This window comes from Salmo salar, chromosome 12 (genome assembly GCF_965601325.2).
Source record: "Salmo salar chromosome 12, fSalSal1, whole genome shotgun sequence".
Lineage (NCBI taxonomy): Eukaryota > Metazoa > Chordata > Actinopteri > Salmoniformes > Salmonidae > Salmo > Salmo salar.
In genome coordinates, this window is record NC_138302.1 from 2899163 (window position 1) to 2927015 (window position 27853).

A 27853-nucleotide genomic window follows, 5' to 3' on the forward strand; every position below is an offset into this window, starting at 1 on the left:
AGTGTAGGGGCTGCAGGTAGCCTAGTGGTTAGAGTGGAGGGGCGGCAGGTGTCCTAGTGGTTAGAGTGTAGAGGCGGCAGGTAGCCTAGAGGTTAGAGTGTAGAGGCGGCAGGTAGCCTAGAGGTTAGAGTGTTGAGGAGGCAGGTAGACTAGTGGTTAGAGTGTAGAGGCGGCAGTTAGACTAGTGGTTAGAGTGGAGGGGGCGGCAGGTAGCCTAGTGGTTAGAGTGTAGAGTGTAGAGGCGGCAGGTAACCTAGTGGTTAGAGTGGAGGGGGCGGCAGGTAGCCTAGTTGTTAGAGGTAGACTAGTGGTTAGAGTGTAGGGGGCGGCAGGTAGCATAGTGGTTAGAGTGTAGAGGAGGCAGGTAGCCTAGTGGTTAGAGTGGAGGGGCGGCAGGTAGCCTAGTGGTTAGAGTGTAGAGGCGGCAGGTAGCCTAGTGGTTAGAGTGGAGGGGCGGCAGGTAGCCTAGTGGTTAGAGTGGAGGGGCGGCAGGTAGCCTAGTGGTTAGAGTGTATGGGGGCGGCAGGGTAGCCTAGTGGTTAGAGTGGAGGGACGACAGGTAGCCTAGTGGTTAGAGTGTAGGGGAGGAAGGTAGCCAAGTGGTTAGTGTGTAGAGGCGGCATGTAGCCTAGTGGTTAGAGTGTAGAGGAGGCAGGTAGCCTAGTGGTTAGAGTGGAGGGGCGGCAGGTAGCCTAGTGGTTAGAGTGTAGGGGCGGCAGGTAGCCTAGTGGTTAGAGTGTAGAGGCGGCAGGTAGCCTTGTGGTTAGAGTGTAGAGGCGGCAGGTAGCCTAGTGGTTAGAGTGTAGAGGCGGCAGGTAGCCTAGTGGTTAGAGTGTGGAGGCGGCAGGTAGCCTAGTGGTTAGAGTGTAGAGGCGGTAGGTAGCCTAGTGGTTAGAGTGTAGAGGCGGCAGGTAGCCTAGTGGTTAGAGTGTAGAGGCGGCAGGTAGCCTAGTGGTTAGAGTGTAGAGGCGGCAGGTAGCCTAGTGGTTAGAGTGTAGAGGCGTTAGGTGTCCTAGTGGTTAGAGTGGAGAGGCGGCAGTTAGACTAGTGGTTAGAGTGTAGGGGCGGCAGGTATACTAGTGGATAGAGAGGAGGGGCGGCAGGGTAACCTAGTGGTTGAAGCAGGTAGCCTAGTGTTTAGAGTGTAGAGGCGGCAGGTAGCCTAGTGTTTAGAGTGTAGAGGCGGCAGGTAGCCTACTGGTGAGAGTGTAGAGGCGGCAGGTAGCCTAGTGGTTAGAGTGTAGAGGCGGCAGGTAGCCTAGTGGTTAGAGTGTAGAGGCGGCAGGTAGCCTAGTGGTTAGAGTGTAGAGGCGGCAGGTAGCCTAGTGGTTAGAGTGTAGAGGCGACAGGTATCCTGGTGGTTAGAGTGTAGAGTGGGCAGGTAGCCTAATGGTTAGAGTGGAGGGGGGGGCAGGTAGCCTCGTGGTTAGAATGTAGAGGCCGGGGGGCAGGTAGCCTCATGGTTAGAGGTTAGAGGATGCAGGTAGACTAGTGGTTAGAGTGTAGAGGCGGGGGGGGCAGGTAGCCTCATGGTTAGAGTGTAGGGGCGGCAGGTAGCCTAGTGGTTAGAGTGTAAGGGCGGCAGGTAGCCGAGTGGTTAGAGTGGAGGGGCGGCAAGTGTCTTAGTGCTTAGAGTGTAGAGGCGGCAGGTAGCCTAGAGGATAGAGTGTAGAGGCCGGGGGGCAGGTAGCCTCGTGGTTAGAGTGTAGAGGAGGCAGGTAGCCTAGTGGTTAGAGTGTAGAGGCGGGGGGGCAGGTAGCCTCGTGGTTAGAGTGTAGGGGCGGCAGGTAGCCTAGTGGTTAGAGTGTAGGGGCGGCAGGTAGTCGAGTGGTTAGAGTGGAGGGGCGGCAGGTGTCCTAGTGGTTAGAGTGTAGAGGCGGCAGGTAGCCTAGAGGTTAGAGTGTAGAGGCGTTACGTGTCCTAGTGGTTAGAGTGTAGAGGCGGCAGTTAGACTAGTGGTTAGAGTGTAGAGGCGGCAGGTAGACTAGTGCTTAGAGTGGAAGGGCGGCAGGTATCCTAGTGGTTAGAGTGTAGAGGCGGCAGGTATCCTAGTGTTTAGAGTGTAGAGGCGGCAGGTAGCCTAGTGTTTAGAGTGTAGAGGCGGCAGGTAGCCTACTGGTGAGAGTGTAGAGGCGGCAGGTAGCCTAGTGGTTAGAGTGTAGAGGCGGCAGGTAGCCTAGTGGTTAGAGTGTAGAGGCGGCAGGTAGCCTAGTGGTTAGAGTGTAGAGGCGGCAGGTAGCCTAGTGGTTAGAGTGTAGAGGCGGCAGGTAGCCTAGTGGTTAGAGTGGAGGGGGCGGCATGTAGCCTAGTTGTTAGAGGTAGACTAGTGGTTAGAGTGTAGGGGGCGGCAGGTAGCCTAGTGGTTAGAGTGGAGGGGTGGCAGGTAGCCTAGTGGTTAGAGTGGAGGGGGCGGCATGTAGCCTAGTTGTTAGAGGTAGACTAGTGGTTAGAGTGTAGGGGGCGGCAGGTAGCCTAGTGGTTAGAGTGTAGAGGAGGCAGATGGCCTAGTGGTTAGAGTGGTGTGGTGGCAGGTAGCCTAGTGGTTAGAGTGGAGAGGAGGCAGGTAGCCTAGTGGTTAGAGTGGAGGGGCGGCAGGTAGCCTAATGGTTAGAGTGTAGAGGCGGCAGGTATCCTAGTGGTTAGAGTGTAGAGGCGGCAGTTAGCCTAATGGTTAGAGTGGAGGGGGGGGGGGGTAGGTAGCCTAGTGGTTAGAGTGTAGAGGCGGCAGGTAGACTAGTGGTTAGAGTGTAGGGGCGGCAGGTAGACTAGTGGTTAGGGTGTAGAGGCTGCAGGTAGCCTAGTGGTTAGAGTGTAGAGGAGGCAGATGGCCTAGTGGTTAGAGTGGAGGGGTGGCAGGTAGCCTAGTGGTTAGAGTGGAGGGGGCGGCATGTAGCCTAGTTGTTAGAGGTAGACTAGTGGTTAGAGTGTAGGGGGCGGCAGGTAGCCTAGTGGTTAGAGTGTAGAGGAGGCAGATGGCCTAGTGGTTAGAGTGGAGTGGTGGCAGGTAGCCTAGTGGTTAGAGTGGAGAGGAGGCAGGTAGCCTAGTGGTTAGAGTGGAGGGGCGGCAGGTAGCCTAATGGTTAGAGTGTAGAGGCGGCAGGTATCCTAGTGGTTAGAGTGTAGAGGCGGCAGTTAGCCTAATGGTTAGAGTGGAGGGGGGGGGGGTAGGTAGCCTAGTGGTTAGAGTGTAGAGGCGGCAGGTAGACTAGTGGTTAGAGTGTAGGGGCGGCAGGTAGACTAGTGGTTAGGGTGTAGAGGCTGCAGGTAGCCTAGTGGTTAGAGTGGAGGGGCGGCAGGTAGCCTAGTGGTTAGAGTGGAGGGGCGGCAGGTAGCCTAGTGGTTAGAGTGGAGGGGCGGCAGGTAGCCTAGTGGTTAGAGTGTAGGGGCGGCAGGTAGCCTAGTTGTTAGAGTGTAGGGGCGGCAGGTAGCCTAGTGGTTAGAGTGTAGAGGCGGCAGGTAGCCTAGTGGTTAGAGTGTAGAGGCGGCAGGTAGCCTAGTGGTTAGAGTGGAGGGGGCGGCAGGTAGCCTAGTTGTTAGAGGTAGACTAGTGGTTAGAGTGTAGGGGGCGGCAGGTAGCCTAGTGATTAGAGTGTAGTGGAGGCAGATGGCCTAGTGGTTAGAGTGGAGGGGTGGCAGGTAGCCTAGTGGTTAGAGTGGAGGGGCGGCAGGTAGCCTAATGGTTAGAGTGTAGAGGCGGCAGGTAGCCTAGTGGTTAGAGTGGAGGGGTGGCAGGTAGCCCAGTGGTTAGAGTGGAGGGGCGGCAGGTAGCCTAGTGGTTAGAGTGTATGGGGGCGGCCGGGGAGCCTAGTGGTTAGAGTGGAGGGGCGGCAGGTAGCCTAGTGGTTAGAGTGTATGGGGGCGGCAGGGTAGCCTAGTGGTTAGAGTGGAGGGGCGGCAGGTAGCCTAGTGGTTAGAGTGTAGAGGCGGAAGGTAGCCAAGTGGTTAGTGTGTAGAGGCGGCAGGTAGCCTAGTGGTTAGAGTGGAGGGGGCGGCAGGTAGCCTAGTTGTTAGAGGTAGACTAGTGGTTAGAGTGTAGGGGGCGGCAGGTAGCCTAGTGATTAGAGTGTAGTGGAGGCAGATGGCCTAGTGGTTAGAGTGGAGGGGTGGCAGGTAGCCTAGTGGTTAGAGTGGAGGGGCGGCAGGTAGCCTAATGGTTAGAGTGTAGAGGCGGCAGGGGAGCCTAGTGGTTAGAGTGGAGGGGCGGCAGGTAGCCTAGTGGTTAGAGTGTATGGGGGCGGCAGGGTAGCCTAGTGGTTAGAGTGGAGGGGCGGCAGGTAGCCTAGTGGTTAGAGTGTAGAGGCGGCAGGTAGCCTAGTGGTTAGAGTGTAGAGGCGGCAGGTAGCCTAGTGGTTAGAGTGGAGGGGGCGGCAGGTAGCCTAGTTGTTAGAGGTAGACTAGTGGTTAGAGTGTAGGGGGCGGCAGGTAGCCTAGTGATTAGAGTGTAGTGGAGGCAGATGGCCTAGTGGTTAGAGTGGAGGGGTGGCAGGTAGCCTAGTGGTTAGAGTGGAGGGGCGGCAGGTAGCCTAATGGTTAGAGTGTAGAGGCGGCAGGTAGCCTAGTGGTTAGAGTGGAGGGGCGGCAGGTAGCCCAGTGGTTAGAGTGGAGGGGCGGCAGGTAGCCTAGTGGTTAGAGTGTATGGGGGCGGCAGGGGAACCTAGTGGTTAGAGTGGAGGGGCGGCAGGGTAGCCTAGTTGTTAGAGTGGAGGGACGACAGGTAGCCTAGTGGTTAGAGTGTAGGGGAGGAAGGTAGCCAAGTGGTTAGTGTGTAGAGGCGGCATGTAGCCTAGTGGTTAGAGTGTAGAGGCGGCAGGTAGACTAGTGGTTAGAGTGGAGGGGCGGCAGGTAGCCTAGTGGTTAGAGTGGAGGGGCGGCAGGTGGCCTAGTTGTTAGAGTGTAGGGGCGGCAGGTAGCCTAGTGGTTAGAGTGTAGAGGCGGCAGGTAGCCTAGTGGTTAGAGTGGAGGGGGCGGCAGGTAGCCTAGTTGTTAGAGGTAGACTAGTGGTTAGAGTGTAGGGGGCGGCAGGTAGCCTAGTGATTAGAGTGTAGTGGAGGCAGATGGCCTAGTGGTTAGAGTGGAGGGGTGGCAGGTAGCCTAGTGGTTAGAGTGGAGGGGCGGCAGGTAGCCTAATGGTTAGAGTGTAGAGGCGGCAGGTAGCCTAGTGGTTAGAGTGGAGGGGCGGCAGGTAGCCCAGTGGTTAGAGTGGAGGGGCGGCAGGGTAGCCTAGTGGTTAGAGTGGAGGGACGACAGGTAGCCTAGTGGTTAGAGTGTAGGGGAGGAAGGTAGCCAAGTGGTTAGTGTGTAGAGGCGGCATGTAGCCTAGTGGTTAGAGTGTAGAGGCGGCAGGTATCCTAGTGGTTAGAGTGTAGAGGCGGCAGTTATCCTAATGGTTAGAGTGGAGGGGGGGGGGGGGGGGGGGGTAGGTAGCCTAGTTGTTAGAGTGTAGGGGCGGCAGGTAGCCTAGTGGTTAGAGTGTAGAGGCGGCAGGTAGCCTAGTGGTTAGAGTGTAGAGGCGGCAGGTAGCCTAGTGCTTAGAGTGTAGAGGCGGCAGGTAGCCTCGTGGTTAGAGTGTAGAGGCGGTAGGTAGCCTAGTGGTTAGAGTGGAGGGGCGGCAGGTAGCCTAGTGGTTAGAGTGGAGGGGGCGGCATGTAGCCTAGTTGTTAGAGGTAGACTAGTGGTTAGAGTGTAGGGGGCGGCAGGTAGCCTAGTGGTTAGAGTGTAGAGGAGGCAGATGGCCTAGTGGTTAGAGTGGAGGGGGGGGGGGGGGTAGGTAGCCTAGTGGTTAGAGTGTAGAGGCGGCAGGTAGACTAGTGGTTAGAGTGTAGGGGCGGCAGGTAGCCTAATGGTTAGAGTGTAGAGGCGGCAGTTAGCCTAATGGTTAGAGTGGAGGGGGGGGGGGGGGTAGGTAGCCTAGTGGTTAGAGTGTAGAGGCGGCAGGTAGACTAGTGGTTAGAGTGTAGGGGCGGCAGGTAGACTAGTGGTTAGGGTGTAGAGGCTGCAGGTAGCCTAGTGGTTAGAGTGGAGGGGCGGCAGGTAGCCTAGTGGTTAGAGTGGAGGGGCGGCAGGTAGCCTAGTGGTTAGAGTGGAGGGGCGGCAGGTAGCCTAGTGGTTAGAGTGTAGGGGCGGCAGGTAGCCTAGTTGTTAGAGTGTAGGGGCGGCAGGTAGCCTAGTGGTTAGAGTGTAGAGGCGGCAGGTAGCCTAGTGGTTAGAGTGTAGAGGCGGCAGGTAGCCTAGTGGTTAGAGTGGAGGGGGCGGCAGGTAGCCTAGTTGTTAGAGGTAGACTAGTGGTTAGAGTGTAGGGGGCGGCAGGTAGCCTAGTGATTAGAGTGTAGTGGAGGCAGATGGCCTAGTGGTTAGAGTGGAGGGGTGGCAGGTAGCCTAGTGGTTAGAGTGGAGGGGCGGCAGGTAGCCTAATGGTTAGAGTGTAGAGGCGGCAGGTAGCCTAGTGGTTAGAGTGGAGGGGCGGCAGGTAGCCCAGTGGTTAGAGTGGAGGGGCGGCAGGTAGCCTAGTGGTTAGAGTGTATGGGGGCGGCAGGGGAGCCTAGTGGTTAGAGTGGAGGGGCGGCAGGTAGCCTAGTGGTTAGAGTGTATGGGGGCGGCAGGGTAGCCTAGTGGTTAGAGTGGAGGGGCGGCAGGTAGCCTAGGTGTTAGAGTGTAGAGGCGGAAGGTAGCCAAGTGGTTAGTGTGTAGAGGCGGCAGATAGCCTAGTGGTTAGAGTGGAGGGGGCGGCAGGTAGCCTAGTTGTTAGAGGTAGACTAGTGGTTAGAGTGTAGCGGGCGGCAGGTAGCCTAGTGATTAGAGTGTAGTGGAGGCAGATGGCCTAGTGGTTAGAGTGGAGGGGTGGCAAGTAGCCTAGTGGTTAGAGTGGAGGGGCGGCAGGTAGCCTAGTTGTTAGAGGTAGCCTAGTGGTTAGAGTGGAGGGGCGGCAGGTAGCCTAGTGATTAGAGTGTAGTGGAGGCAGATGGCCTAGTGGTTAGAGTGGAGGGGTGGCAAGTAGCCTAGTGGTTAGAGTGGAGGGGCGGCAGGTAGACTAATGGTTAGAGTGTAGAGGCGGCAGGGGAGCCTAGTGGTTAGAGTGGAGGGGCGGCAGGTAGCCTAGTGGTTAGAGTGTATGGGGGCGGCAGGGTAGCCTAGTGGTTAGAGTGGAGGGGCGGCAGGTAGCCTAGTGGTTAGAGTGTAGAGGCGGCAGGTAGCCTAGTGGTTAGAGTGTAGAGGCGGCAGGTAGCCTAGTGGTTAGAGTGGAGGGGGCGGCAGGTAGCCTAGTTGTTAGAGGTAGACTAGTGGTTAGAGTGTAGGGGGCGGCAGGTAGCCTAGTGATTAGAGTGTAGTGGAGGCAAATGGCCTAGTGGTTAGAGTGTATGGGGGCGGCAGGGGAACCTAGTGGTTAGAGTGGAGGGGCGGCAGGGTAGCCTAGTGGTTAGAGTGGAGGGACGACAGGTAGCCTAGTGGTTAGAGTGTAGGGGAGGAAGGTAGCCAAGTGGTTAGTGTGTAGAGGCGGCATGTAGCCTAGTGGTTAGAGTGTAGAGGCGGCAGGTATCCTAGTGGTTAGAGTGTAGAGGCGGCAGTTATCCTAATGGTTAGAGTGGAGGGGGGGGGGGGGGGGTAGGTAGCCTAGTGGTTAGAGTGTCGAGGCGGCAGGTAGACTAGTGGTTAGAGTGGAGGGGCGGCAGGTAGCCTAGTGGTTAGAGTGGAGGGGCGGCAGGTAGCCTAGTGGTTAGAGTGTAGAGGCGGCAGGTAGCCTAGTGGTTAGAGTGTAGAGGCGGCAGGTAGCCTAGTGCTTAGAGTGTAGAGGCGGCAGGTAGCCTAGTGGTTAGAGTGTAGAGGCGGCAGGTAGCCTAGTGGTTAGAGTGTAGAGGCGGCAGGTAGCCTAGTGCTTAGAGTGTAGAGGCGGCAGGTAGCCTAGTGGTTAGAGTGTAGAGGCGGCAGGTAGCCTAGTGGTTAGAGTGGAGGGGGCAGCAGGTAGCCTAGTTGTTAGAGGTAGCCTAGTGGTTAGAGTGTAGAGGAGGCAGATGGCCTAGTGGTTAGAGTGGAGGGGTGGCAGGTAGCCTAGTGGTTAGAGTGGAGGGGCGGCAGGTAGCCTAATGGTTAGAGTGTAGAGGCGGCAGGTAGCCTAGTGGTTAGAGTGGAGGGGCGGCAGGTAGCCCAGTGGTTAGAGTGGAGGGGCGGCAGGTAGCCTAGTGGTTAGAGTGTATGGGGGCGGCAGGGGAGCCTAGTGGTTAGAGTGGAGGGGCGGCAGGTAGCCTAGTGGTTAGAGTGTATGGGGGCGGCAGGGTAGCCTAGTGGTTAGAGTGGAGGGACGACAGGTAGCCTAGTGGTTAGAGTGTAGGGGAGGAAGGTAGCCAAGTGGTTAGTGTGTAGAGGCGGCATGTAGCCTAGTGGTTAGAGTGTAGAGGCGGCAGGTATCCTAGTGGTTAGAGTGTAGAGGCGGCAGTTATCCTAATGGTTAGAGTGGAGAGGGGGGGGGGGGGGGGGGGTAGGTAGCCTAGTGGTTAGAGTGTCGAGGCGGCAGGTAGACTAGTGGTTAGAGTGGAGGGGCGGCAGGTAGCCTAGTGGTTAGAGTGGAGGGGCGGCAGGTAGCCTAGTTGTTAGAGTGTAGAGGCGGCCGGTAGCCTAGTGGTTAGAGTGTAGAGGCGGCAGGTAGCCTAGTGCTTAGAGTGTAGAGGCGGCAGGTAGCCTAGTGGTTAGAGTGTAGAGGCGGCAGGTAGCCTAGTGGTTAGAGTGTAGAGGCGGCAGGTAGCCTAGTGCTTAGAGTGTAGAGGCGGCAGGTAGCCTAGTGGTTAGAGTGTAGAGGCGGCAGGTAGCCTAGTGGTTAGAGTGGAGGGGGCAGCAGGTAGCCTAGTTGTTAGAGGTAGACTAGTGGTTAGAGTGTAGGGGGCGGCAGGTAGCCTAGTGGTTAGAGTGTATAGGAGGCAGATGGCCTAATGGTTAGAGTGGAGGGGTGGCAGGTAGCCTAGTGGTTAGAGAAAAGAGGTAGCAGGTAGCCTAGTGGTTAGAGTGGAGGGGCGGCAGGTTAGCCTAATGGTTAGATGTAGAGGCGGCAGATAGCCTAGTGGTTAGAGTGGAGGGGCGGCAGGTAGCCCAGTGGTTAGAGTGGAGGGGCGGCAGGTAGCCTAGTGGTTAGAGTGTATGGGGGCGGCAGGGGAGCCTAGTGGTTAGAGTGTAGAGGAGGCGGATGGCCTAGTGGTTAGAGTGGAGGGGTGGCAGGTAGCCTAGTGGTTAGAGAAAAGAGGTAGCAGGTAGCCTAGTGGTTAGAGTGGAGGGGCGGCAGGTAGCCTAATGGTTAGAGTGTAGAGGCGGCAGATAGCCTAGTGGTTAGAGAGTAGAGGCGGCATGTAGCCTAGTGGTTAGAGTGTAGAGGCGGCAGGTATCCTAGTGGTTAGAGTGTAGAGGCGGCAGTTATCCTAATGGTTAGAGTGGAGGGGGGGGGGTAGGTAGCCTAGTGGTTAGAGTGTAGAGGCGGCAGGTAGACTAGTGGTTAGAGTGTCGGGGCGGCAGGTAGACTAGTGGTTAGAGTGTAGAGGCGGCAGGTAGCCTGGTGGTTAGAGTGGAGAGGCGGCAGGTAGCCTAGTGGTTAGAGTGGAGGGGCGGCAGGTAGCCTAGTGGTTAGAGTGGAGGGGCGGCAGGTAGCCTAGTGGTTAGAGTGTAGAGGCGGCAGGTAGCCTAGTGGTTAGAGTGTAGGGTCGGCAGGTAGCCTAGTGGTTAGAGTGTAGAGGCGGCAGGTAGCCTAGTGGTTAGAGTGGAGGGGCGGCAGGTAGCCTAGTGGTTAGAGTGTAGAGGCGGCAGGTAGCCTAGTGGTTAGAGTGTAGAGGCGGCAGGTAGCCTAGTGCTTAGAGTGTAGAGGCGGCAGGTAGCCTAGTGCTTAGAGTGTAGAGGCGGCAGGTAGCCTAGTGGTTAGAGTGTAGAGGCGGCAGGTAGCCTAGTGGTTAGAGTGGAGGGGGCGGCAGGTAGCCTAGTTGTTAGAGGTAGACTAGTGGTTAGAGTGTAGGGGGTGGCAGGTAGCCTAGTGGTTAGAGTGTAGAGGAGGCAGATGGCCTAGTGGTTAGAGTGGAGGGGTGGCAGGTAGCCTAGTGGTTAGAGAAAAGAGGTAGCAGGTAGCCTAGTGGTTAGAGTGGAGGGGCGGCAGGTAGCCCAGTGGTTAGAGTGGAGGGGCGGCAGGTAGCCTAGTGGTTAGAGTGTATGGGGGCGGCAGGGGAGCCTAGTGGTTAGAGTGGAGGGGCGGCAGGTAGCCTGGTGGTTAATGTGTATGGGGGCGGCAGGGTAGCCTAGTGGTTAGAGTGGAGGGACGACAGGTAGCCTAGTGGTTAGAGTGTAGGGGAGGAAGGTAGCCAAGTGATTAGTGTGTAGAGGCGGCATGTAGCCTAGTGGTTAGAGTGTAGAGGAGGCAGGTAGCCTAGTGGTTAGAATGGAGGGGCGGCAGGTAGCCTAGTGGTTAGAGTGTAGGGGCGGCAGGTAGCCTAGTGGTTAGAGTGTAGGGGCGGCAGGTAGCCTAGTGCTTAGAGTGTAGAGGCGGCAGGTAGCCTAGTGGTTAGAGTGTAGAGGCGGCAGGTAGCCTAGTGGTTAGAGTGGAGGGGGCGGCAGGTAGCCTAGTTGTTAGAGGTAGACTAGTGGTTAGAGTGTAGGGGGCGGCAGGTAGCCTAGTGGTTAGAGTGTAGAGGAGGCAGATGGCCTAGTGGTTAGAGTGGAGGGGTGGCAGGTAGCCTAGTGGTTAGAGAAAAGAGGTAGCAGGTAGCCTAGTGGTTAGAGTGGAGGGGCGGCAGGTAGCCCAGTGGTTAGAGTGGAGGGGCGGCAGGTAGCCTAGTGGTTAGAGTGTATGGGGGCGGCAGGGGAGCCTAGTGGTTAGAGTGGAGGGGCGGCAGGTAGCCTAGTGGTTAGATTGTATGGGGGTGGCAGGGTAGCCTAGTGGTTAGAGTGGAGGGACGACAGGTAGCCTAGTGGTTAGAGTGTAGGGGAGGAAGATAGCCTAGTGGTTAGAGTGTAGAGGTGGCAGCGTAGCCTAGTGGTTAGAGCGTTGGACTAGTAACCGAAAGGTTGCAAGATCGAATCCCCGAGCTGACAAGATAAAAAAAACATCTCGTCGTTCTGCCCCTGAACAAACCCCACTGTTCCTAGACCGTCATTGAAAATAAGAATTTGTTCTTAACTGACTTTCCTAGTTAAATATAAGTAAATGGGAACATTGCCTTTTAAAGCCAAGGGCAGGACACATGTTTAAACATATCAAATATTTTTTATTTTTTTTACACGGCACACAAAAGTACACTGCATTAACACACACCAATGAACAGTTTGTGAAGGCGATGAAGGGTAAATGAAAGACTCGACTCGATCAGACCTGCTAGACAATGACACCAACGTTACAGTATGTTTTGGTGGTGTTGAGGAGTTAGACCTGCGCCACAATGACTACATTCAGCAACATAACCATTCACATACACAGGGGGCCGCTTCCCAAACGGCTCCCTATTCCCTACGTAGTCTACTACCTGTAAGTAGTGCACTACATAGGGAATAGGGTGCCTACGTAGTGCACTATATAGAGAATAGGGTGCCTACATAGTTTACTACCTGTAAGTAGTGCACTATATAGAGAATAGGGTGCCTACATAGTTTACTACCTGTAAGTAGTGCACTATATAGAGAATAGGGTGCCTACATAGTTTACTACCTGTAAGTAGTGCACTATATAGGGAATAGGGTGCCTACATAGTCTACTACCTGTAAGTAGTGCACTACATAGGGAATAGGGCGGCATTCGAGAGATCCACTCTGGATCTCTCCTTTCACAGTGTAGACAGGATACAGTATGGAAGAAAAGCTTTAGTTTTGTAAAGGGGCAGGGCTGTATATCTATGTTGTGGTATTTCTATGTAAAGGGTCAGGGCTGTATATCTATGTTGTCTTATTTCTATGTAAAGGGTCGGGGCTGTATATCTATGTAAAGGGACAGGGCTGTATATCTATGTTGTGGTATTTCTATGTAAAGGGACAGGGCTGTATATCTATGTTGTGGTATTTCTATGTAAAGGGACAGGGCTGTATATATATGTTGTGGTATTTCTATGTAAAGGGACGGGGCTGTATATCTATGTTGTCGTATTTCTATGCAAAGGGACGGCACTGTAGGAGAAGCGGAGGGCCGGAGGACCACTTCCTGCGTGGTGCTGTTTGACGAGGTCAGACAGGAAGTGCATCACCCGGAGGTCGTCCTCCCCGCTGAAACCCCGCTCACACAGAAAGTCAATGCGACGCCGAGTCAGCGTGAAGTCATCGTCCTCCCTGGGGACGCTGGGAAGCTGAGAGGCGCGGTGACAGACGGGTGGTGCCTGACCCCCAGGTAAACTCTGAGCTCGACCCGAGGTTAGAGTTGAAAGGTCAGGAGAACAGGAGAACAGGAACGCCTTAGCGGTCAACTCAGTGAGGCAGCTCTCCACGTGGAGAAGGTAGGTGCTGCCACGACCTGGACGTAACAAACAAACAAACAGTCAACACTCAGATAGACATTCAAATAGTTTAGTTGAAGATGACAGGTTCATAACCAAGTGGAAGTGGGAATTTAAGACCACATTGGACTGGGAGAGACATCCACTGGAACGCCCCCTCCAACTGGGTCAATAGTAGTGGGAAAGTCCTCAATCATCCCTGAGCTTCCCACATGGTGACCTCTGAACTCACCTACTAAGGAAATGACCTCCAGAACAGCATTTTCAGCAGTTAAATGCAACAAAACATTATTTATTAAAAGCAATCTATTAATATTGGTTTTTGAACACTACAATTTGTTGACAGCTGTTGTTTTGGATTATGGTTGACACAGCTTGTTGGCCGTTAGTCAATTCCCACGACTCCGCCCCCTCCCCTCCCGTCGCCACGACTCCGTCGCCGCCCCCCCTCCCCTCCCGGCACAGAAGCCCCCATTGAGGTGAACTGTTGTAACTATGTCCAAGACAAATAAAAAATATTTTTTTTTTTAAATACAAATATTTTCACTAGCCTATCAGAGTGTGGGGGTTGGCCAGCCGGCCAATGAGGTGTCCGTGGTAAGCGGGGCTTCTCAGTGTACGCTGATCCAGGTCCAGCACGGCCAGGTATCGTCCGTAACGAACCAGAGAGTGAAGCATGCTGGGAGCTGTAGGAGACGTCCTGGGAAGAGAGAAAGAAAGACGGTATTTATTTATTGACATTCATTCTCCAGCTGTACCCCCCTAGTCCCGTACCCCTTCATTCCACCTCCAGCAAAAAATAATATAATATACAAATAATAATATAATAAATAATTCAGCTCTTTATTTAACCATCTTACATATAAAACCTTATTTGTTCTTAGAAAATTGTGAATAATTCTGCGCAGGTTAATGAGAAGGGTGTGTTTGAAAGGATGAACGTAATGTTGGGTTGTATTGGAGAGAGTCTCAGTCTTAAAATCATTTTCCACACACAGTCTGCGCCTGTATTTAGTTTTTCATGCTAGTAAGGGCCGAGAATCCACTCTCACATTAGGTACGTGGTTGCAAAGGGCATCAGTGACTTAATAACAGCGTGATTTGCCAAAGGCAGGATACTCTGAGCGCAGCCCTGTCTAGAAATCTGGCAGTGGCTTCTGATTTAAATTACAATTTTCACAGAACCGCTTGTTGCAAATTTCGATGAGGCTCTCTTGTTCAGATATCGGTAAGTGGACTGGAGGCTTGGGAATGAAAGGGATAACGAATCCAGTTGTTTGTGTCATCCGTTTTGGGAAAATACCTGCAATAATTGCGCATCCAACTCACTCAGGTGCTTCGCTGTATCACGTTTCACGTTTGTCCGTTAGCTTGAGTTTATTTGCACAAAAAAAAATAAAAAATCATACAATGATGGAAAGACCTGTGTGTTGTCCTTGTTAATACAGACAGAGAAGAGCTCCAACTTCTTAAATCATAGGCTCAATATTGTCCCGCACATTGAATATAGTTGCAGAGAGTCCCTGTTAATTCTAGATTCAGATCATTCAGGTGAGGAAAAAACATCAGCCAGATTTGGCCAGTCGTGTGAGAAACTCGCCATCTAAGTCAAGCGGTCAGACAAGTGAAAATTATGGTCAGTAAAGAAAACTTTTCAGCTTATCTCTCAATTTAAAAAAATGTGTCAATACTTTGTCCCTTGATAACCCAGCGCACTTCTGTATGTTATAAAAGCGTTACATGGTGCAGAAAATACACGAGAGTTCAGGGGCCTTTTGCTTTAACAAAAGTGAACCACTTTCACTGTAGTGTCCAAAAACGTCTTTCAAGCTGTCAGTCATTCCCTTGGCAGCAAGAGTCTCTCGGTGGATGCTGCAGTGGACCCAACTGGCGTCGGGAACAACTGTTTGTACACGCGCGTTACCACTCCACTATGTCACCCTGTCATGGCTTTTGCTCCATCAGTACAGATACCAACATGAGCAGCAGCTACGATTGGCTACATACGGATCGTTTAGTGGAATTTCCGCGAGAGAAAGTAATGGTTAATTGGATGTTAACATTGGATGTTAATTATTTAACTAGGCTTCCTGTATTTGACATTGTGTTGTTATTTCGCTGAACACCGTAATGGTTAATTGTGATTGGATGTTAATTATTTAACTAGGCTTCCTGTATTTGACATTGTGTTGTTATTTCGCTGAACACCGTAATGGTTAATTGTGATTGGATGTTAATTATTTAACTAGGCTTCCTGTATTTGACATTGTGTTGTTATTTCGCTGAACACCGTAACGGTTAATTGTGATTGGATGTTAATTATTTAACTAGGCTTCCTGTATTTGACATTGTGTTGTTATTTCGCTGAACACCGTAATGGTTAATTGTGATTGGATGTTAATTATTTAACTAGGCTTCCTGTATTTGACATTGTGTTGTTATTTCGCTGAACACTAAATGGTTTTTAGTTTTATTTTTTATTTTATTTTATTTTTGGCGATGAAACGAAGCTACTCAGGTGAGAAGACAGAAAAACTCACCTCGTTGGAAAATATAAACTGTTTAAAAAAAAATGTGAATCCCGTTTTTATCCGGCGTACCCCCCGACGGCATTGCACGTACCCCAGTTAGGGAATACCTGTTGGAGAACTTGGGATAGGGGACAGCGTGTGGGCAGAGAAACGGGGGACGTACAACACTACAGCACGACAATAAAAAAGGCCTGATAAATCACCACTCAATATCACATTTGTAGCCGTCAGTCAGTCACAATTTACCCATGATACATCAGGGTTTTCGATGCTGTGTTTTTTTACCTGTGGATTCCGATGAGTCTCCAGGTGAGCAGGTCTGTCAGCTGAAGAGGCGTGGCCAGGTTGGGCTGCACAGCATCTCCGTAGCGACCGGGTGAAGGCAGGTAGAGCGAGAGGGCAGCGACCGTCCTCCTCACGGAACCCTCCTCTCCGCCAATCACCACCAGCGGCCGGCCGCTCAGCAGGCAGAACACGGCATTCTGGGAGAAAGAATTCTGACGCAGGAACCTGAGGGCTCCGAGACCCGCCTTCCTCCTCTGGCGCGGGTTACCGGCGCCGCGGTTGCCGCGGAGACGTGCGGGGGCCAGAGAGGTAGGTGGAGAGGCGCTGCCGACGTAGCTCATACAGTCTGACCCCTCGTCTACGCTCAGCCTGTAAGGGGTGTCGCCTAGCAACCGCCGCCCCTCTCCTGACCCGTGAACTCTAACTTCTAACCTCAGGGGGATAGAAAAGTTCACCTGGAGGTCAGGCACCGCCCGCCGCCTGCTGTCACGCCCAGCCTGACCTATGACCTCGCCGTTGGCATGGTGACCCTCGTACTGCTTGGAGGAGCCCTCTACTGGCACCTGGTGGACTGGAGACAGAAACTATATCAGTTAATAAAAGAGAGGAAATCAGATAAATACACTGGAAGCATCTGGGATATGTCATTATTATTATTATTATTATTAAAGAGGACAAACAGACAGTCTTACCCAGAGTTCCCTGGGGCTCAGACATGGGGACCGGAGTGTCACATCTCTCTTGCTTCTCCTCCTCCTCCTCCTCCAATTCCTGGACTTCAATACCCAGGGTGCTGTGCGGCCGAGTGGGAGTGTCCTCTAGCTCCTCCTCTCCCTCCGTCTGGACTACATTACCCATGATTCTCTGGTGCCAAGTGTGCTCCTCCTCCTCCTCGTGAACTATAATACCCAGGGTGCCGTGCTGCTGAATGGGCGTGTCCTCACCTGCCGCCTCCTCCTCCTCCTCTTCCTGGATTACAGTACCCATGATTCCATGCTCCTCAGGCTCCTCCTCTGTGATGGCGGTGAAGATGAGGAGGTCGTCGGGGAAGATGGAGTCCGAGGTGCTGATGACCTCAATGCTGTCCTCGCTGTTCGCCCTTCGCGCCAGGGACCGCACGTCACGCCTCGTCCCGGCCTCCGCAGGGGTACGACTCCGCACCTCATCACAGCCTTCACCCTGAACCGACAACTCTATAGGAGGAAGAGGATAAACACACAGCCATCACCCTAAACCTCCAGACCCCCCACCAGAACAACTCTATAGGAGGAGGAGGAGGAAGAGGATAAACACACAGTCTTCACCCTGAACCCCCAGACCCCCCACCAGAACAACTCTATAAGAGGAGGAGGAGGAGGAGGAAGAGGAATAACACACAGCCTTCACCCTGAAGCCCCAGACCCCCCACCAGAACAACTCTATAGGAGGAGGAGGAGGAGAAAGAGGATAAACACACAGTCTTCACCCTGAACCCCCAGACCCCCCACCAGAACAACTCTATAGGAGGAGGAGGAGGAAGAGGATAAACACACAGTCTTCACCCTGAACCCCCAGACCCCCCACCAGAACAACTCTATAGGAGGAGGAGGAGGAAGAGGATAAACACACAGTCTTCACCCTGAACCCCCAGACCCCCCACCAGAACAACTCTATAGGAGGAGGAGGAGGAAGAGGATAAACACACAGTCTTCACCCTGAACCCCCAGACCCCCCACCAGAACAACTCTATAGGAGGAGGAGGAGGATAAACACACAGCCTTCACCCTGAACCCCCAGACCCCCCACCAGAACAACTCTATAGGAGGAGGAGGAGGAAGAGGATAAACACACAGCCTTCACCCTGAACCCCCAGACCCCCCACCAGAACAACTCTATAGGAGGAGGAGGAGGAGGATAAACACACAGCCTTCACCCTGAAGCCCCAGACCCCCCACCAGAACAACTCTATAGGAGGAGGAAGAGGATAAACACACAGCCTTCACCCTGAAGCCCCAGACCCCCCACCAGAACAACTCTATAGGAGGAGGAGGAGGAGGAGGAAGAGGATAAACACACAGCCTTCACCCTGAAGCCCCAGACCCCCCACCAGAACAACTCTATAGGAGGAGGAGGAGGAGGAAGAGGATAAACACACAGCCTTCACCCTGAAGCCCCAGACCCCCCACCAGAACAACTCTATAGGAGGAGGAGGAGGAGGAAGAGGATAAACACACAGCCTTCACCCTGAAGCCCCAGACCCCCCACCAGAACAACTCTATAGGAGGAGGAGGAGGAGGAGGAAGAGGATAAACACACAGCCTTCACCCTGAACCCCCAGACCCCCCACCAGAACAACTCTATAGGAGGAGGAGGAAGAGGATAAACACACAGCCTTCACCCTGAACCCCCAGACCCCCCACCCCCCACCAGAACAACTCTATAGGAGGAGGAGGAGGAGGAGGATAAACACACAGCCTTCACCCTGAACCCCCAGACCCCCCACCAGAACAACTCTATAGGAGGAGGAGGAGGATAAACACACAGCCTTCACCCTGAACCCCCAGAACCCCCACCAGAACAACTCTATAGGAGGAGGAGGAGGATAAACACACAGCCTTCACCCTGAACCCCCAGACCCCCCACCAGAACAACTCTATAGGAGGAGGAGGAGGATAAACACACAGCCTTCACCCTGAACCCCCAGACCCCCCACCAGAACAACTCTATAGGAGGAGGAGGAAGAGGATAAACACACAGCCTTCACCCTGAACCCCCAGACCCCCCACCAGAACAACTCTATAGGAGGAGGAGGAAGAGGATAAACACACAGCCTTCACCGTGAACCCCCAGACCCCCCACCAGAACAACTCTATAGGAGGAGGAGGAGGATAAACACACAGCCTTCACCCTGAAGCCCCAGACCCCCCACCAGAACAACTCTATAGGAGGAGGAGGAGGAGGATAAACACACAGCCTTCACCCTGAAGCCCCAGACCCCCCACCAGAACAACTCTATAGGAGGAGGAGGAAGAAGAGGAAGAGGATAAACACACAGCCTTCACCGTGAACCCCCAGACCCCCCACCAGAACAACTCTATAGGAGGAGAGGAGGATAAACACACAGCCTTCACCCTGAAGCCCCAGACCCCCCACCAGAACAACTCTATAGGAGGAGGAGGAGGAGGAGGAAGAGGAATAACACACAGCCTTCACCCTGAACCCCCAGACCCCCCACCAGAACAACTCTATAGGAGGAGGAGGAGGAAGAGGATAAACACACAGCCTTCACCCTGAACCCCCAGACCCCCCACCAGAACAACTCTATAGGAGGAGGAGGAGGAAGAGGATAAACACACAGTCTTCACCCTGAACCCCCAGAACCCCCACCAGAACAACTCTATAGGAGGAGGAGGAGGATAAACACACAGCCTTCACCCTGAACCCCCAGACCCCCCACCAGAACAACTCTATAGGAGGAGAGGAGGAAGAGGATAAACACACAGCCTTCACCCTGAACCCCCAGACCCCCCACCAGAACAACTCTATAGGAGGAGGAGGAGGATAAACACACAGCCTTCACCCTGAACCCCCAGACCCCCCACCAGAACAACTCTATAGGAGGAGGAGGAAGAGGATAAACACACAGCCTTCACCCTGAACCCCCAGACCCCCCACCAGAACAACTCTATAAGAGGAGGAGGAGGAGGAGGAAGAGGAATAACACACAGCCTTCACCCTGAAGCCCCAGACCCCCCACCAGAACAACTCTATGGAGGAGGAGGAGGGAGGAAGAGGATAAACACACAGCCTTCACCCTGAACCCCCAGACCCCCCACCAGAACAACTCTATAGGAGGAGGAGGAGGATAAACACACAGCCTTCACCCTGAACCCCCAGACCCCCCACCAGAACAACTCTATAGGAGGAGAGGAGGAAGAGGATAAACACACAGCCTTCACCCTGAACCCCCAGACCCCCCACCAGAACAACTCTATAGGAGGAGGAGGAGGATAAACACACAGCCTTCACCCTGAACCCCCAGACCCCCCACCAGAACAACTCTATAGGAGGAGGAGGAAGAGGATAAACACACAGCCTTCACCCTGAACCCCCAGATCCCCCACCAGAACAACTCTATAGGAGGAGGAGAGGAGGACAGCCTTCACCCTGAACCGACAACTCTATTGGAGGAGGAGGAAGAGGATAAACACACAGCCTTCACCCTGAACCCCCAGACCCCCCACCAGAACAACTCTATAGGAGGAGGAGGAGGAGGAGGAGGAAGAGGAATAACACACAGCCTTCACCCTGAACCCCCAGACCCCCCACCAGAACAACTCTATAGGAGGAGGAAGAGGATAAACACACAGCCTTCACCCTGAAGCCCCAGACCCCCCACCAGAACAACTCTATAGGAGGAGGAGGAGGAGGAGGAGGAAGAGGATAAACACACAGCCTTCACCCTGAACCCACGTTTCCACCCAGGGACACGGTACCCCCCCCCCTATAGTTTAATAACGATACAGTGCATAATTCGGTAAGTATTCTTACCACTTGACTTTTTCTACATTTTGTTACGTTACAACCTTATTCTAAAATGGATTAAAAAATGTTTTTTTTCTGAATACACACACACACAATACCCCATAACGGCGCCACAGAACCCCATAACGACGTCACAGCACCCCATAACGACGTCACAGCGTCCCATAACGACACCCCATAACGACGTTACAGCACCCCATAACGACGCCACAGCACCCCATAACGACGCCCCATAACGACACCCCATAACGACGTCACAGCACCCCATAACGATGTCACAGCACCCTATAACGACACCCCATAACGACACTCCATAACGACGTCACAGCACCCCATAACGACGCCACAGCACCCCATAACGACATCACAACACCCCATAACGACGCCACAGCACCCCATAACGACACCTCATAACAACATCACAACACCCCATAACGACGCCACAGCACCCCATAACGACGCCACAGCACCCCATAACGACATCACAACACCCCATAACGACGCCACAGCACCCCATAACGACATCACCACATCCCATAACGACGCCACGGCACCCCATAACGACATCACAGCACCCCATAACGACGCCCCATAACAACGCCACAGCACCCCATAACGACATCACAGCACCCCATAATGACAACCCATAACGACATCACAGTACCCCATAACGACGCCACAGCACCCCATAACGACATCACAGCACCCCATAACGACGCCCCATAACGACGCCACAGCACCCCATAACGACACCTCATAACAACGCCACAGCACCCCATAACGACATCACAGCATCCCATAACGACACCTCATAACGACGCCACAGCACCCCATAACGACGCCACAGCACCCCATAACGACGCCACAGCACCCCATAACGACATCACAGCACCCCATAACGACGCCACAACACCCCATAACGACCTCACGGCACCCCATAACGGCGCCACGGCACCCCATAACGACATCACAGCACCCCATAACGACATCACAGCACCCCATAACGACATCACAGCACCCCATAACGACACCTCATAACGACATCACAGCACCCCATAACGACGCCCCATAACGACGCCCCATAACGACATCACAGCACCCCATAACGACGCCCCATAACGACGCCACAGCACCCCATAACGACATCACAGCACCCCATAATGACAACCCATAACGACGCCACAGCACCCCATAACGACACCTCATAACGACGCCACAACACCCCATAACGACATCACAGTACCCCATAACGACGCCACAGCACCACATAACGACATCACAGCACCCCATAACGACACCTCATAACGACACCACAGCACCCCATAACGACACCCCATAACGACGCCACAGCACCCCATAACGACGCCACAGCACCCCATAACGACGTCACAGCACCCCATAACGACGTCACAGCACCCCATAACGACGTCACAGCACCCCATAACGACGTCACAGCACCCCATAACGACGCCACAGCACCCCATAACGACGCCACAGCACCCCATAACGACGCCACAGCACCCCATAACGACGTCACAGCGCCCCATAACGGCACCCCATAACGACGCCACAGCACCCCATAACGACGCTACAGCACCCCATAACGACGTAACAGCGCCCCATAACGACGTAACAGCGCCCCATAACGACGTAACAGCGCCCCATAACGACGCCCCATAACGACATGAATGCAGTTTCTGAATTGACCTACCTCTGAGTTCCACGTGGGTTAGTCCCTGTGTTCTATACGAGCGCTCCGTCCCCAGAACCTCAATGCTGTCTCCGCTGCTCACGCTGCCTGGTCTCGTCTCCGTGGTTACTTCTTCTCCCCCCGCAGGATCGAGTGTCGGCCCCGCCCCTCCACTTCCTGTCTCCAGCTTGATTGACACCTCCTCCACGCAAGAGAAGAACGACTCCATGCTCTGTGGTCCCGCACCCGCCCACTCCACAGGATTCGACATCAAGCCACTTCCTCCCTCTAGCCCCGCCCCTTCCTCCTCCAGATCCTCCTCCTCCTCCTCTTCTTCCTGGTCCCAGAGCTGGAACAGGAAGTGTGTGTGTGAAAGCATCCTGGAGAGCTTGCGTGTGACGCAGCGGTTGTGTAGAACACTCTGGTCTCCGCGAAGACGGCTTTCTGCGTTGCCCAGCTGTTCTAGCGTCAGAGACAGGAAGTAGCAGTCGCTCAGCTCCTCCAATGGCTTCAGACGGCGGTCGAACCGCCTCGCTGACCAGCCCCCACCACCTAGCGACGCCCCGGAAACCAGCTGCGGGGTGTATGAGGGGGAGGGGGGATCCGGAGTCAGGGGGAGGGTCTCTGGGATCAGGGAGGGGTCGTAAGGCAGAAAGCCAGGGTCTTTTAACTTCCTGTTGGGATAGGACGTGACCTGGTGGAGGAGGGATCTGTGGTCCAGGATGGATCGATCCACGCTAGCAAGCTCGTTGGCTGTCTTCTGCAGTTCCGCCTCCTCCCCGATCTCCTCACTATCATTGGATATCCCTTGAAGCGCCGCATGAAGGACGGATCGTGTGTACCTGTCAACGGAGAGAAGGATTTAAAAAACGCTCACACAAACCAAACTCTGTGTCGGTGCGTGAACGTGTGTATCCTCTTACTCCAGGTCTTGTAGCTTCCTGTGCAGCTCGCGGGCGAAGGCCCGTCGGTTTCCGGTCTTGAGGCACTCGGAGGCGCGGGAGAAGCGGTGCGACAGCTCCTGGAACTGCAGCATGATCTTCCTCTCGTCAGCGGAGACGTAGGCCATGCAGAACGGGCGGACGAAGCCTCGGGCCTCCAGGTCATACAGAGTCAGGTGGTGAACGTAGGCAAATGCACCCTCCTTAGAGTCACCCAGCAACACCCTGGAGTCCTGGAGGAAGAACACAACAATCTCCGCTGAGTCACCCAGCACCACCCTGGAGGAAGGACACAACAATCTCCCCAGAGACACCCAGCACCACCCTGGAGGAAGGAGAACAACCACCTCCCCCAGAGACACCCAGCACCACCCTGGAGGAAGGAGAACCACCTTCCCCAGAGACACCCAGCACCACCCTGGAGGAAGGAGAACAACCACCTCCACCAGAGACACCCAGCACCACCCTGGAGGAAGGAGAACCACCTCCCCCAGAGACACCCAGCACCACCCTGGAGGAAGGAGAACAACCACCTCCATTGAGTCACCCAGCACCACCCTGAAGGAAGGAGAACGACCACCTCCCCCAGAGACACCCAGCACCACCCTGGAGGAAGGAGAACCACCTCCCCCAGAGTCACCCAGCACCACCCTGGAGGAAGGACACAACCACCTCCCCGAGAGACACCCAGCACCACCCTGGAGGAAGGACACAACCACCTCCTCCAGAGACACCCAGCACCACCCTGGAGGAAGGAGAACAACCCGCTCCATTGAGTCACCCAGCACCACCCTGGAGGAAGGAGAACAACCACCTCCCCCAGAGACACCCAGCACCACCCTGAAGGAAGGAGAAAGACCACCTCCCCCAGAGACACCCAGCACCACCCTGGAGGAAGGAGAACGACCACCTCCCCCAGAGACACCCAGCACCACCCTGGAGGAAGGAGAACGACCACCTCCCCCAGAGACACCCAGCACCACCCTGGAGGAAGGACACAACCACCTCCCCAGAGGCACCCAGCACCACCCTGGAGGAAGGAGAACCACCTCCCCCAGAGACACCCAGCACCACCCTGGAGGAAGGACACCCTGACTAGTCTATAGACTGACAGAGGACCGAGACTAGTCTATAGACTGACAGAGGACCGAGACTAGTCTATAGACAGACAGAGGACTGAGACTAGTCTATATACTGACAGAGGACCGAGACTAGTCTATATACTGACAGAGGACCGAGACTAGTCTATATACTGACAGAGGACCGAGACTAGTCTATAGACAGACAGAGGACCGAGACTAGTCTATAGACAGACAGAGGACCGAGACTAGTCTATAGACTGACAGAGGACCGAGACTAGTCTATATACTGACAGAGGACCGAGACTAGTCTATATACTGACAGAGGACCGAGACTAGTCTATATACTGACAGAGGACCGAGACTAGTCTATATACTGACAGAGGACTGAGACTAGTCTATAGACTGACAGAGGACTGAGACTAGTCTATAGACTGACAGAGGACCGAGACTAGTCTATATACTGACAACACAACCCCCTGATACACACTGACTGACAGAGGACTGAGACTAGTCTATATACTGACAGAGGACCGCGACTAGTCTATATACTGACAGACCGAGACTAGTCTATAGACTGACAGAGGACCGAGACTAGTCTATAGACTGACAGCGGACCGAGACTAGTCTATATACTGACAGAGGACCGAGACTAGTCTATAGACTGACAGAGGACCGAGACTAGTCTATAGACTGACAGAGGACCGAGACTAGTCTATAGACTGACAGAGGACCGAGACTAGTCTATAGACTGACAGAGGACCGAGACTAGTCTATAGACTGACAGAGGACCGAGACTAGTCTATAGACTGACAGAGGACCGAGACTAGTCTATAGACTGACAGAGGACCGAGACTAGTCTATATACTGACAGAGGACCGAGACTAGTCTATAGACTGACAGAGGACCGAGACTAGTCTATAGACTGACAGAGGACCGAGACTAGTCTATAGACTGACAGAGGACCGAGACTAGTCTATATACTGACAGAGGACCGAGACTAGTCTATAGACTGACAGAGGACCGAGACTAGTCAATATACTGACAGAGGACCGATACTAGTCTATAGACTGACAGAGGACCGATACTAGTCTATATACTGACAGAGGACCGAGACTAGTCAATATACTGACAGAGGACCGATACTAGTCTATAGACTGACAGAGGACCGATACTAGTCTATATACTGACAGAGGACCGAGACTAGTCTATAGACTGACAGAGGACCGAGACTAGTCTATAGACTGACAGAGGACCGAGACTAGTCTATAGACTGACAGAGGACCGAGACTAGTCTATATACTGACAGAGGACCGAGACTAGTCTAGACTGACAGAGGACCGAGACTAGTCTATAGACTGACAGAGGACCGAGACTAGTCTATATACTGACAGAGGACCGAGACTAGTCTATATACTGACAGAGGACCGAGACTAGTCTATAGACTGACAGAGGCCCGAGACTAGTCTATATACTGACAGAGGACCGAGACTAGTCAATATACTGACAGAGGACCGATACTAGTCTATAGACTGACAGAGGACCGAGACTAGTCTATATACTGACAGAGGACCGAGACTAGTCTATATACTGACAGAGGACCGAGACTAGTCTATAGACTGACAGAGGACCAAGACTAGTCTATAGACTGACAGAGGACTGAGACTAGTCTATATACACTGACAGAGGACCGAGACTAGTCTATAGACTGACAGAGGACCGAGACTAGTCTATATACTGACAGAGGACCGAGACTAGTCTAGACTGACAGAGGACCGAGACTAGTCTATAGACTGACAGAGGACCGAGACTAGTCTATATACTGACAGAGGACCGAGACTAGTCTATATACTGACAGAGGACCGAGACTAGTCTATAGACTGACAGAGGACCGAGACTAGTCTATATACTGACAGAGGACCGAGACTAGTCAATATACTGACAGAGGACCGATACTAGTCTATAGACTGACAGAGGACCGAGACTAGTCTATATACTGACAGAGGACCGAGACTAGTCTATAGACTGACAGAGGACCGAGACTAGTCTATAGACTGACAGAGGACCGAGACTAGTCTAGAGACTGACAGAGGACCGAGACTAGTCTATATACTGACAGAGGACCGAGACTAGTCTATATACTGACAGAGGACCGAGACTAGTCTATAGACTGACAGAGGACCGAGACTAGTCTATAGACTGACAGAGGACCGAGACTAGTCTATATACACTGACAGAGGACCGAGACTAGTCTATAGACTGACAGAGGACCGAGACTAGTCTATATACTGACAGAGGACCGAGACTAGTCTAGACTGACAGAGGACCGAGACTAGTCTATAGACTGACAGAGGACCGAGACTAGTCTATATACTGACAGAGGACCGAGACTAGTCTATATACTGACAGAGGACCGAGACTAGTCTATAGACTGACAGAGGACCGAGACTAGTCTATATACTGACAGAGGACCGAGACTAGTCAATATACTGACAGAGGACCGATACTAGTCTATAGACTGACAGAGGACCGAGACTAGTCTATATACTGACAGAGGACCGAGACTAGTCTATATACTGACAGAGGACCGAGACTAGTCTATAGACTGACAGAGGACCGAGACTAGTCTATAGACTGACAGAGGACCGAGACTAGTCTAGAGACTGACAGAGGACCGAGACTAGTCTATATACTGACAGAGGACCGAGACTAGTCTATATACTGACAGAGGACCGAGACTAGTCTATAGACTGACAGAGGACCGAGACTAGTCTATAAACATCACAACAAAAGCCCCCGAAACACACACACGAGGGGCTGGAAGCAATGGGTCATCCTCAGTCCAATTTTAGGAGGTTTAGGTACATTGCTCCAGGGCACAACGTCAGCTGATGGCATCTAGGATGATGCCAACAGATTTATTTCCCCCTTGTCGGCGGAGCTGGGATTCGAACCGGCACTGGGTCGCTTGTCTAAAAACACCAGGCCTACCTACCTCTGAGAAGGCCAGGCGAGGAAGGGTCCTGAGGGAAGGACTAGCTGTCTGGTGGTGTGGCTGAGGGCCGGGGGCGACGGCTTGGTAGTCGACGGACATGACGCGTAGAGAGAAATGGTTCAGGTCGAAGGAACCGATCACTCTGGGGTCGTCGGGGATGGTCCGGACAGGTAGGGGACCCACCTGGACAGGAGGACAGAAGATATACACCGTCAGTATAATACACACACACACACACACACACACACACACACACACACACACACACACACCACCATAAAAGCACACACACACCATAAAAGCACACACACCACCATAAAAGCACACACACACACACACACACACCACCATAAAAACACACACACACCACCATAAAAACACACACACACACACACCAGCCCCTCCAGGTCCAACCTGTTCTGAGAACTCAGCCACCAGTATAAAGTCTCTGTTGAAACGGGCAGGTGAGGTCCAGGGGTGAGACGGAGGAAAGAGAGGAAGGGAGAACTCTTCTGGTAGATCCTGGGCTTCTGGGTAACCTCCCAAATCCCCTTCATTGGTGAAGGCCAAGACATCAGGAGAGCCAATCATAATGTCCTAATCCCAGGCCTCTGTGTTGATCCCAGAGAGACTCCAGTGTTTATGTCTGTTACTGTTCAGTCCTTTCTTCCGTGTCCCTGTTAATAACTTTCCCCGGTGTGAAAAAAACCCCACTGTTATTTCCGTCCTTGAGTCCGGTTTTGGTACCGGAGAGCAAACCGTCACTCATTGACCGGGTAACTGGTATTAAAAATAAATATAAAAAGTGTTGCTTGTTGTGTTGTTCAACTTTTAAAAAAAGCGGAAACAAACATGTTTAACTTTCACTTCTCATTTCTGTATTTCGGTCGGTCGGTGGATAAATAACATTATACTAAACGGAAAGTTCAACGTCAGAGCGAGGTGTTAACTTACCGACGTAGTATACAGTCTTAACGTCAACAACAGCTGTCCTGTAACAGAGACAACAAAACAAAAACATGTTGTCAACACAAAGTAGCCTGCGAAACAGGTCCTGGAAGTAAACACCGAATCACATGGTCCGTGTCGACCCGGGTTCCTCTTTCCGCCTCCCGTATAGAGATGTATTTTACCAGGGGGGGGGACTCGCAGCGTAGTGTGTATCACGTCTTCAGACGGCGGGATACAACTCCAGCCATGTTAATTAAGCCATGTGACAACTGCCGGTAGTGGAGCGAGGAGGAGGAACCGTTCACGCCCGTTTTTTAACCGGTGGGGGTGATGAATACGTCCCGAGACACCTCGAGGAGACTTGTGAAAGAGCATGAAGAACCGCTTTCGGTGTCCGGTAGAGTTATGGGAATTCAGTCC

The 27853-nt window shown here is 53.4% G+C and overlaps 1 protein-coding gene across 1 annotated transcript; it reads right to left on the minus strand.

The window, feature by feature from the left end:
- Positions 1-11204: 11204 nt before the first annotated feature.
- LOC106593225 (guanine nucleotide exchange protein smcr8a) lies at positions 11205-27849 on the minus strand. Its single transcript, XM_045690480.2, has 8 exons — positions 26897-27849; positions 26483-26665; positions 22391-22641; positions 21489-22309; positions 15946-16446; positions 15254-15824; positions 12989-13137; positions 11205-12454 (listed from the first exon to the last, which is right to left on the minus strand). The coding sequence occupies exons 1-8, from the start codon at positions 27071-27073 to the stop codon at positions 12081-12083; spliced, it is 3027 nt and encodes a 1008-aa protein (XP_045546436.2). The 5' UTR covers positions 27074-27849; the 3' UTR covers positions 11205-12080.
- Between the last annotated feature and the right edge of the window lie 4 nt (positions 27850-27853).